This window comes from Phragmites australis, chromosome 2 (genome assembly GCF_958298935.1).
Source record: "Phragmites australis chromosome 2, lpPhrAust1.1, whole genome shotgun sequence".
Taxonomy (NCBI): domain Eukaryota; kingdom Viridiplantae; phylum Streptophyta; class Magnoliopsida; order Poales; family Poaceae; genus Phragmites; species Phragmites australis.
This window is the reverse complement of record NC_084922.1, coordinates 9,415,863-9,427,236: the sequence shown is the minus strand read 5'-3', so window position 1 is coordinate 9,427,236 and position 11,374 is coordinate 9,415,863. Positions and strand designations below refer to the sequence as shown.

Genomic DNA, 11,374 nt, shown 5'->3' with positions numbered 1-11,374 from the left:
GGGAGTACATTAGTTCAGCTAAATGTGATAAAAATGAATATGTACAATATTAAACCAGTTAAGTAAGGAAAATATTTTTACCCAAGACATACGAAAATATCTAACTAAAACGAGACAGTAGTATTTGTCAATTTACGCTATTATGCCGATCAATTAATAATGTCGGATACTGCTGCTACTGTTTAATGTTGTTTCCTTTTCAACGCTATATACCGTGGAAACTCCATGATAATCAAACTTAATTCAAAGTCTATCAATTTTTTCTGAAAAAATACCAGATATAGCTATAGACACATCTTTCATAAATTTCAGTTCTAGTGCATATCCTTCAATTAGTTCCGCATAATTTCAAATGTTATTACACTTGAAAGTTGAAGGAAACCTGAACTGTCATTTGATCAAGTGCGGCCAACGACATGCATAACATATCATAGCGTTATCCAGCGTAACACTACTGATTACAAATGGATATATTCCGAATAATAACTAGAATTAACTATGACATATAGCATAAACATTTGTAAGTCTTCCATATATAGCACATTGCAGATTATATAAGAATAGAACAGCCCATACCCCACAAATGGACATCAAAATAAGTGCCAAGAAAAAAGCGAACTGGTTATCGATCGATCCGACTTACCTAAATATCCATCTCGACATGACCGAGCTAGCAATGTCCATGCACGCATGTTGCATCATTTAGGATATGATTCATCCATGGCGAGGTATGCCATTGAGTTGACTAGCCATGCCACTGCTTGCTGCTCTGGTGCCCTTGCTCGTACGCCGCCGACGTGCCCGACGACATGCAGGGATCGAACCCGGCCATGCTGAGTATGCCGCCGTGGGAGAACGCCCGCAGCCCCAAGAAGTCCCTGGTGAGGCCGTCATTGCCGCCACCCGCGCCGACGGCATTGCCGCCGTTGCCAGCGTCGCGATCAGTCCTTGCCCCCTCGTCCGCTCCAAAGTGAGATGCCACGAAGCCGAGGCCAGAGCCTGGGCCTGCGCCGGTGCTATTCACGTTGGCAGTAGGAGCAGCTGCTGAGTTGGCAGTGGCAGCATTGATAGTGCTGGTGCTGTGAGTGCTCGCCATCTGGCCCTGGTTCGACGGTCGGCTCAGAGTTGCACCCATCTGTGCAGCTTTCTGCAAGAGCGCGGTTGCTGACATGTGCGCCGAGGCCGTGCCAGCGGCGGACGCTGAGAACCCGAAGCTCAGGCCCGCCGGCTGCAAGGTGCTCTCCGGCGTCGAGCTTCCGATGTACTCCTGGTCCAGCCTCCCCGAGCCGAACACGGCCGAATTGCCCGCGCCGGCTAGCTCCAACTGCTGCTGCGCCGTGAGCCACGACGGCGCGAACTGCTGCTGCTCCTTCTTGAGGCATATTTCTTGCAGCGACAGTCCGTGCCCGCCCAGCGGCAGCGACGGGTCCAGCACAGCCGGCAGCTGCAATCCCGCGCTGCCCCCGCCCCCGGAGTGCGAGAAGAGCATCCCCGGGTTCTGTCCCGCCACTGCCGCCGCCGCGGTCACCGCCCTCGCGCTCTCCTCCGCGAGCGCGTCGCAGAACGCCCTGTGCGTGATGAAGCTGTCCCTCCTGTACGCGAGCACGGAGCAATCAACATATCAAACCTGACTTGATCGTTCACGCGACCATGCATGTATGCGTATTAATTGTGCGCAAGAGACGAGCAACGGAAGACGACGTGCCTTGAGAAGAGGGTGCCGCAGTCGCATCGGTACTCGCGCGTGCCGCAGACCTTGGAGTGCGCCTTCCAGTCGGAGTGGACCGCGTAGCGCTTAGCGCACCTGTCGCACTTCCACTTCTTCTCGCCATGCTTGCGGCTGAAGTGCTTCTTGATGCCGGTGAGGTCGCCGAGCGCGCGCGCCGGGTCGTGGTGCACGCAACCGGGCTCCGGGCACACGTACACCTTCTTGCGCACCACCTCCTTGGGGTTGCGCTGCTTGAGCTTCCACGGCAGGTTGTGCCCACGCCGGTGCAGCTGCAGGTTCTGGTCGCGCTTGAACCCCTTGCCGCACACCTCGCAGATGTACCGGTTCGTCGCCATCAGCGTTTGCGGCGACAGCGCGATCACCTCCGCAGCAGGGTCTGCCGGTAGTTCGTCAGTCGATCCACGCATCGATCGATCAGTGAATTTTCGGCATCAATCATCATCACATCGAGAAATCAAATATTCAAGAACTGAGCGATGGGATGATACCTGGATTCCCCGGGAGGCTGCGCTTCTTCTTGGCGGGAGGAGGGAGGGGTTGGGAGGAGACGCTGGTCTGGTCGCCGGAGGCGGAGGTCAGGTTCGACATGTTCTCGTCGGCGGCCAGCTGCTGCTGCTGAATTGCTGCCAGATCCTTCAGCATCATCTTCCTGATCGATATGATCTTCTTCTGATGCTATCTACCGCTGCTGTGGATGACGGATGGATCAGTTTGCGCGCATGCAGCTGTCAGGTGCAGGTTGGGGTCGGAATTCAACCGGAAGCAGGATCTGATCTCACGGGCGATCCGAACATGTGCAGCCGTGGTGGTACTTGCAGTTGCACCCAGATCAACTAGTGCTTGTCCTGCTGCTGCAGCAGTGGGGGCACAGACACCTAGCTAGGTCCTCCTTGAATCTTGTGGGGATCGACTAGCTTGTACGTCGTACTAATACTAACAGCGTTGCGGAATTGTCACTCACACATGGAGTGAGAGTGGTGTTAGCTCAGCGATCGATCTGATTAAGCTGGTCGAGCTGAGAGAATTTGCCAAGAATGGGGTTGGAGGAAGAAGACGATAGGCTTGAATATAACCTGCTAGGGTTGATAGCTGGAGCCTAGAGAGAAAGGGAGGAGAGGGAGGAGAAAGGAAGCGAGAGAGGAACGAGGAGAGAGACGCGGATGAGCTAGGGGCTTGCTAGTGCGCAATTCCACCCGTTCCACACCCGCAATCACACGGAACAGGAGCGGATCAAAAAATCCTGTACTGGTATCACCAAGCAGTAATTCTATTAAAATCATAGCATCATCTCATATATAATAGTGTTGTTATTAAGATATTTACCAATGACCATTAGTATCACAAGACACCATGCTTACACTGTGGATCGCTGGGCTCCGCAAAAAAACGGCAGCTAGCACACACGGAGCGCTTGGCTTTGTGTCTTTTCCTCTGGTCCTCTCTCTCTCTCTCTCTCTCTAATGCACCCGCCTCAAGAAATCCCTTGTACCTTCTGCTGTTAGTGCTCTCTAATCCCATTCTATGCTCTTCCAAGAGATCTTAATAACCTATCTGCAATAATCTATGCACAGGGTACGTACTGTGCTAGTATACAGTGGTACAGTACTGTGAATCGTGAGATTGCAACGGCAATTTAGTTCCGAGTTTGTAACTCTTCCCTAAGAATTTTTCTAGAAGCATGAATAGCAAAATAAAATATCTGCAAATTGTTGGATTTCAAATATTTGAGTCTGGTAGTATCAAAGATACAGCATTTGCAAAGCATTTTTCTGGGTTTTGAAACTGAAATTAATAGCTAGCTGTACAAGTATCTAGTTTGCATATTGCAGTGTCAGCCGAAATCGGCATCGAATAAATACCAGGAAGATTGTATGGACATTAACCTGCCAAGGTCATATCATTCGAACTGAGGTTTTTCAATTGTTCCAATGTGATTTCTCGAACTATGTTACTAAAGTTATAAGTACCTATAGTTTTATAAATTTATTCTAAAAGTTATAGTTTTATGATAATTAGATATAAATAGTTATAGTTTTATAAAATTTACTTATCTTTCAACCAACGTCCCTTACAGCCATGGGTTTGGTACCTCCCTGTACAAATGTAGCACGATATATCCTTCAGGTAGGGCAAATAAATCGGGGCACGCAGCCTTTTTTGTCTTGAAAGTGGAAAAGTCTGGTAAAAAGGTTGGTATGATTTCCGGGCATCAAGAGATGATGGGCTCTTCCTCCATTTATATTGTTATTAAGGAAGGAAAAAGGGAACTGAGTGAGTGAGTGGTAAAGAAAGCTACTAAGCAAAAGGGTCAGCTTTTTTCATTTGCACATACATGATTGGTCCATTGATTGGTGAGTTCTTCACAGGTTGCTTGCTTGACATGCCGCCATGCCCTGACTCTGCAATGAACAGTATTTCACTTGGCTAGGTCCCAGCCTGCCTGGTTGATGTCAAGTATGGCAGGAATTTGCATATCAAATTGGTCAGCTAACATATGGCAGGAGTAGAATAAAGATGCTGACGGAAACCAGCAAATCCGGTCAGCACAATCAAGTGCATATATCCTATGTCCCCCAAGTAAAAAAAAAAGGTATAGATTATCACTAGCTAAGACATTTCTGAATCTTTTTTTAAGAACACAACAAGAGGATTACCATGTATTATTAATAGAAGAAATAAGTCGGGAACAGCAATTCCCTACCAACTTGCAAGGGAACTATGGAAACAACGAGAGAAAATACAGCTGATGAACAACGAAAAACACTACAAAAACTTACACCTTACACAGAAGGCCACTCACACCAAGTTCTTTTCTTTTGTTATATATTTGTTCCCATCAACATGGCCACTGTCTCCAGGTCCAGCGATTATCCTTGGAAAATACGATAGTTTGTTTACTTCCAAATGTTCCACAAAAATAGATGACATTTTCATTGAACTCTGGTCTGTCTTCTTTTGCAATCTCGATACGTGCATGTCGCCACCACGACCGGACACTGTTGTGGTCGAAGAGAACACGGAGGTGGCTCCATCCGAACCATAGAGATAAGATGCACAACACATGATTCGTATAGGGGTAATTTTTCGCTAGGTGTGTGACATCCTCATTAGCTGTGTGATAGAGGGAGCAGAGTTGTGTGTGTGGCCATCACTTCCTTATCAAGTTCTCCACCATTAGTATTTTCTCCTGCACGGGAAGCCAAGCAAATATTTTGAATTTTGGCTTAGCATAAGCCCTCCAGACTGACTTCTTGATGTAGCGCTTGGAAGCTCTGACGAATTGAATGTTGTAAGCGCTCCGCGAATCATATCTTCCTCTCGCAGTCCACCTCTAGCGGATTTGATCCTTTCCTTCCATGTCAAGATGCACATGCTGCAGCGCAATCCACAACTCTATAAACTAAGCTAGCTTGTCCCGCATTGTAAGTGGACACGGGTTGGGGATCCAGTTTCCATTTTGTAGCTCCTTATGCACAGTCCGTAGCTTACATTTAGCCATTTTATAGAGATCAGGGGTGATAACCCTAGGTGCTACCTCGTTCAACCAATTATCATGCCAGAAGGTGGTCTTTCTCCCATTGCCTCTTGATACTTCAGTGGAGATCGTGAAGAGGTCTTAATCCATCATGTCACACGGAATTCGTAGCTTGTTCCATGGTCTTTCCGCGTCCACCCGTCAAAAACAAAGCCACCGAACTCTCAGAGCTCTAACAAAATGCTCTAAATCGAGGATACACCCATCGAAACCAAAGCCACCGAACTCTCAGAGCTCTAGCGAAATGCTCTAAATCAAGGATATCCAGCCCCCCGAGCTCTTTGGGCCCAGCTGGCACCCTCCAGTTTACTAGAGAGTGAGAACCATTTACCTTCTCTGGTTCCTCACCTTTCCACAGGAATGCTCTCCAAATGCGATCGATTTATCTTAGGAGCCATTTTTGCAAAGGGAAGACCATAAAATGGCAAGTGGGCAGGGAAGACAGGACTGATGTGACTAAAGCATCTATACCTGCCAAAGAAAACAACTTTCCCTTCCACCCTGGCAATCTACCCTCAGCTTATCTAGTAGCGGCTGAACGTCAACCCTTCTTAATTTCCTTGTATGAAAAAAGCAGACCAAGATGCCTGCAAAGGAAGCTCTTGACTACTCCAGGAAACTCCTCTTGGATGTTGGAAAGTTGGGCATCGTCACATCTAATTTGGACGATTTTGGTTTGTATGAAATTGGTAAGCAGACCCGACCTATTTCCAAACACTTGTAAAATTCTATTTATGGTCTTTACCTGTTCTTTGCCCGGAGTGAAGAATAAAATTGCATCGTCAACATATAGGGCGCAACAGAGATTTGCTTTCCTAGAAAGAATCGCTGAGAGTAGCATGTTCTGCTAGGCCAGCTGGAATAAGCGTTGTAGCGGGTCGATTGCAATGATAAAAAGCATCGGTGAAAGGGGTTCTTGCTGCCAAAGACCTCTTGCATGGTTGACATAAGTTCCAGGCTCCCTGAAGTAGAACATGTGAGAAAGCAGTTGCCAGAAGCTATGCAATCCAATCACTCCATCAGACACTAAAACCCAGCACATCGAGGACCTCAAATATGTATGGCAACTTACAGAGTCAAAAGCTTTTGCTATGTTTAATTTCATGACAAGGGCACTGCCTTTTTCTTGTGTAATTCATGTATCACACCTTGCATATGGATGAAGTTGTCGTGGATGCACCTTGTTTTGATAAAAGTATTTTGGCTCCTCGACAAAATCTCGTTCAGGCGTGGCACGAGCCTATTGGCAAACAACTTAGAGACAATTTTGGAGAAGCTTTTGATGAGACTTATGGGTCTATAGTCCGAGACCTTAGATGCTTCTATCTTTTGGGGTAGCAGAACGATGTCGGCATCATTGAGGAGATGTAGGTTGGAGCATCTCAAATCATAGAAAGCACGCAATGCTACCAGAAAATCCAACTTGATAACCTGCCAATATGTTTTGTAGAACAACCCAATATAGCTGTATGGGCCCGACGATTTTTCAGAAGGGAGAGATATAATTGTCAATAGCACATTTTCTTCCTTGAAAGGATCCTCTAGCTCAGTCAGTTCATGCTAGACATACTATAGGGCCTCCCAGTTGAGTCCCACTGTTCTCTCCCTTGCTGTTCCGATATGCTTGATGAAATACGTATTCAATTATGCCGCCTTTGCCTCCTTTGTGTTAGCCGTGCTGGTGTCTGTTTCTATTTTTTGATGAAGTTTTTTCTCCTCATTGCATTTGCTTTCAGCTGGAAAAACTTTGTGTTTGCATCGGCCTTTCGTATCCAGGTGAGGCGTGAGTATTGTCGTTGACGAGTCTTTTCGATGACTGTCAGATCGATTGCTCTACTTCTTAAGAATTTTCTAAACTCAATTTCATCTAGAGAGAGGTTACATTTTTCCTATATTTTTAAATGTAAACTGTTGGATTGTGATCCGAATTCTTATTAGGTCATACAAGGGACGCCTTCAGTCCATGTTCTGGAACAATTCATATTAGACTCAAGTCACATATGTTCACTCCTATAAATATATCTTGTAAGCCGTACGAGGAGAGAGACGCTTATTGTAATCCTCTATATTGTACCCTGATATAGTGAAGATCGTCGATTGACGCTTGTAGTTTTTTTTTCTCATAAGAGTTTTACACATAGAAATCGTGTCTCATATTTGATCCTATCATGTTTAATTTCTAACAAATGGTATCAAAGCCCGATTGATACACGAGTATGAAAAAAAAATCCCTTTCACTCGGGATTCGTGGATTTCGCCGGGTTCACCGTCGGTCTCCTTTCGCTTTCGCCGCCAGGGTTCAGATCTACATTGTCGTCGCTGGTCTTCTTCCTCGCATCGCTCTTCCGCACATGTTCATCCAGGCACCGGCCGTCGTCTCTGTCTTCACATGCTGACTGTCGACTCTGGCTCATCGCCGGAGGTCTCTTGCTACTGTCACGCCCTAGACCCGCATGCCATTGCGCCTCTAACCAAGCGTGCACCGCATGGAGCTTGCTGCCGCGCACTTCCCGACTCCTCCATGCCGACCGAGCCATTCGCCCGGACAGTTGAGAGGCCAGCTCCATGCGGTGCAAACTCGAGAGGCCAGCTCCACGCTCTATGGCATATCCAAACTCGAGAGGCCACAAGATCTACTACGCAGAACGCTTGCCACAGAAGATCCGGTTGGCCACGAAAGGATCCAACCGGTGTTTTTTGAGTCGGTTATTAATTTTCAGCCTGATTTTGCTTCATGCACCCGACGAAGTCTACCAGGAGCTTTGTTGTTTTATTGCTGCACGTACACTAAGTGTACGGGGACTTTTGCAATTTTTTGCTTCGTGCACAGGGTTGTACCATAGGTGACTATTTTGCTGTGATTATTCTTCGGCAGGGCTTCTTTAAAGTATGATATATCGTTGCTAGATCGTGATATAAGATTTTTCCTATGACAATTTAAGATATGGGCTATTTTGCGCAAACTAATCTGGATGATGCGCTTAATAATTTTAAGAATAAGGATTAAAAGTTTTGGTCCGATGAAGAAAAAGAGAAAGGGTCGTAATACTTCGTCATAAATTCATCTTCATTTATCAAAAAATATTTTGTAGGAGGTTTTGTAGGAGAAAATTGCTGCTACTTTATAGCTAAAGATGGAATCAATTTGCATGTTAAAGGATTTGACCAGCAAAATGTATCTGAAGCTAAAGTTGTTCACGCACAAATTACAAAGGGTGATTTTGTGTTGAATCATCTTTCTTTCTTTAAGGAGATCATTACTGACCTACAGTTCATAGAGGTAAAATATGATCATTGCCTAAACCCTAAACCCTAAACCCTTTTATGCTCATTGCCTAGTTTTTTGCAAACTTCAAAGATACCATATTGTACATTCATGATACATTAACTTTGAAAGAAGTTTATGAAACTTTGTATGCCAAAGAAAAGATGAAACAGATGGTATCTACTAATACCTTGACTTCCAATGGAGAAGGTTTAATTGTGCGTGGCAGGACAAAGGACAAGAATTCGCATCATGGCCACATAGGTAAAAGTTCAAACGGTTACATGGGTCGTTCGAAGTCCAGAGGCAAAGAAAAATTATACAGGTATTGCAAGAAAGATAATTATGATATATATGAATGTTACAAGTTGAAGAATAAAGAAAAGAGGAAAGGCTAATGAAGATGGTAAAGCTTCTGTTGCTACTTCTGATAATAGTTTTGATGGAGAGACTTTCGTTGCTTTTGCTGGATGTGCTAGTGGTGGTGATGAATGGATTGTTGACTTTGCTGCGTCTTTTCATATATACATATATAGAGATTGGTTCACCACTTATAATTCTGTTCAAGATACAGGTTCTGTTAGGATGGGTAATGATAACTCATGTCTAATTGTTGGAATTGGATCGATTATGATAAAGATTCATGATGGCATTGTTAGAACCGTGACATGTGAGACATGTTCCAGGTATGAAAATGAATCTTATTTCCTTGAGTAATCATGATAAAAGGGTATGATTTGTATGGTGGACATGATATTTTAAAGGTCAAAAAAGATCCCTTATTATAATGAAAGGTGATTTAAAGTCTGCCAATTTATATCATCTTCCACGCACTACAATCACATGGGATGCCGCTGTAAGTTCACATTCATTATCAGATTATGATGCTACTAATCTTTGGCATATGCGTCTTAGGCATATGAGTGAACTTGGTTTGGCAAAATTGAGCATGAGATGTCTTCTTGATGGATATAACATCGCCAAGCTGAAATTTTGTGAGCATTGTATATTTTGCAAGCATAAGAGGGTGAAATTCAACACTTTGGTTCATACAACAGAAGATATTCTTGATTATGTGCATTCTGATTTGTGGGGACCATCTCGTAGGCCTTCGCTAGGTGGTTCTCGTTATATGTTAACTATTATTGATGATTACTCGATGAGAGTTTGGCTTACTTTTTGAAGCATAAATCAAAAACATTTAAAACATTTAAAGAGTGGAAGGTTATGGTTGAAAGGCAAACCAAAAAGAAGGTAAAGAAGCTTTGCATTGATAATGGGATGAAATCTATTCTAATGAATTTGATTCATATTGTAAGTCTAAAGGTATTGTGGGGTACTACACTCTTCCTATTACTCCACAACAAAATGGTGTAGCTGAGCGTATGAATACAACTATCATCTCGAGGGACATTTGCATGTTGTCTAATGCAGGTATGAATAAGCATTTTTGGGTTGAATCGCTTCCACTGCTTGCTATCTTATTAACCGATTACCCAACATTGTCATTGATAAGAAAACTCTAATTGAGGTATGGTCTAATTCTCACCTAATTATTCATAATTGAGAGTTTTTTGTTGTCTTGCTTATGCTCACGTTGATAGTGGTAAATTGAAGCTTAGAGCTATTAAGTGTATATTTCTTGGTTATAAATCTGGTGTTAAGGTTATAAATTATAGAATACTGCAACACAAAAGGTGGTGATTAGTAGGAATATTGTCTTTAATGAATCTGCTATATTGCCTAATACTCCTGTTCAAAGTCAGCAGAGTTTTAGCTTGCAGGTGGAGCATTTTATTAATGCAGAAAATACACCAGATGTTGTTATCCAAGATACACCTATTGCTGAAAAATTATTTATTGGTCATGATTCATCTAGTATTCCACATTCTTCTATTGTGCAGCTTACACAATATTTTATTATAATTGATAGGTCTAGAAGGCAAATTAATCCACCCAAGAGGTTAATTGAGGAGTGTAATATTGTTTCTTATCCTTTGAGTTGTGCAGGAGAAGTTGAAGGTATGCAGAACCTTCTAATTATAATGAGGCTATTACTTATGCTGATTGCAATAATTAATTGGTTGCAATGCAAGATGAAATGGAGTCACTTGAAAAGAATGGTAGTTAGGATTTAATAAAATTGCCAAAAAAGAAGAAGGTTGTTTGTTTCAAGTTGATTTTCAAAATAAAGGAGGGTATTTCTCCTAATGAAGTAGCAATGTATAAAGTATGGTTGGTTGCTAAAGGCTATAGCCAGATTCTAGGTATTTATTATAATGATGTCTTGTCCCCTGTTGTGAAGCATAGTTCTATTCGCACTTTACTCAGTAGTATTGCTATGCGTGATTATGAATCTGAGCAATTAGATGTTAAAACTGTATTCTTACATGAGGAGTTGGATGAAGATATTTATATGGATCAATCTAAAGGTTTTGTTATTCCTAGAAAAAAAAAAGACCTTTATTTGTAAATTAAAGAAATCTCTTTATGGTTTGAAGCAATCACCTAGATAGTGGTATAACAGGTTTGACTCATTTATGCTCTCTAATGGTTTTAAGCGTTCTGATTATGATAGATGTGTCTATTTGAAGACTGTTAATGGTTCAACTATTTATTTGCTTATCTATGTCGATGATATGTTGCTTGTTGCAAAGGATCATCAGAAATAGCTAAATTGAAATCACAGTTGAGTAGTGAATTTGAGATGAAGGATTTAGGTGTAGCAAAAAAAATTCTTGGAATGAACATCATTAGAGATAGGAAAACTGGCAGGTTATATCTTAGTCAATAAGGTTGTATTGAGAAGGTCCTTCGTTGTTTTAATATGCATGATGCAAAACTA

The 11,374-nt window shown here is 43.2% G+C and overlaps 1 protein-coding gene across 1 annotated transcript; it reads right to left on the bottom strand.

The window, feature by feature from the left end:
• Window positions 1-417: 417 nt before the first annotated feature.
• On the bottom strand, window positions 418-2,978 carry LOC133898608 (protein indeterminate-domain 7-like). Its single transcript, XM_062339304.1, has 3 exons — window positions 2,218-2,978; window positions 1,706-2,105; window positions 418-1,592 (listed from the first exon to the last, which is right to left on the bottom strand). Exons 1-3 carry the CDS (start codon window positions 2,372-2,374, stop codon window positions 746-748), a joined length of 1,404 nt encoding a protein of 467 aa, XP_062195288.1. The 5' UTR covers window positions 2,375-2,978; the 3' UTR covers window positions 418-745.
• Window positions 2,979-11,374: the final 8,396 nt, after the last annotated feature.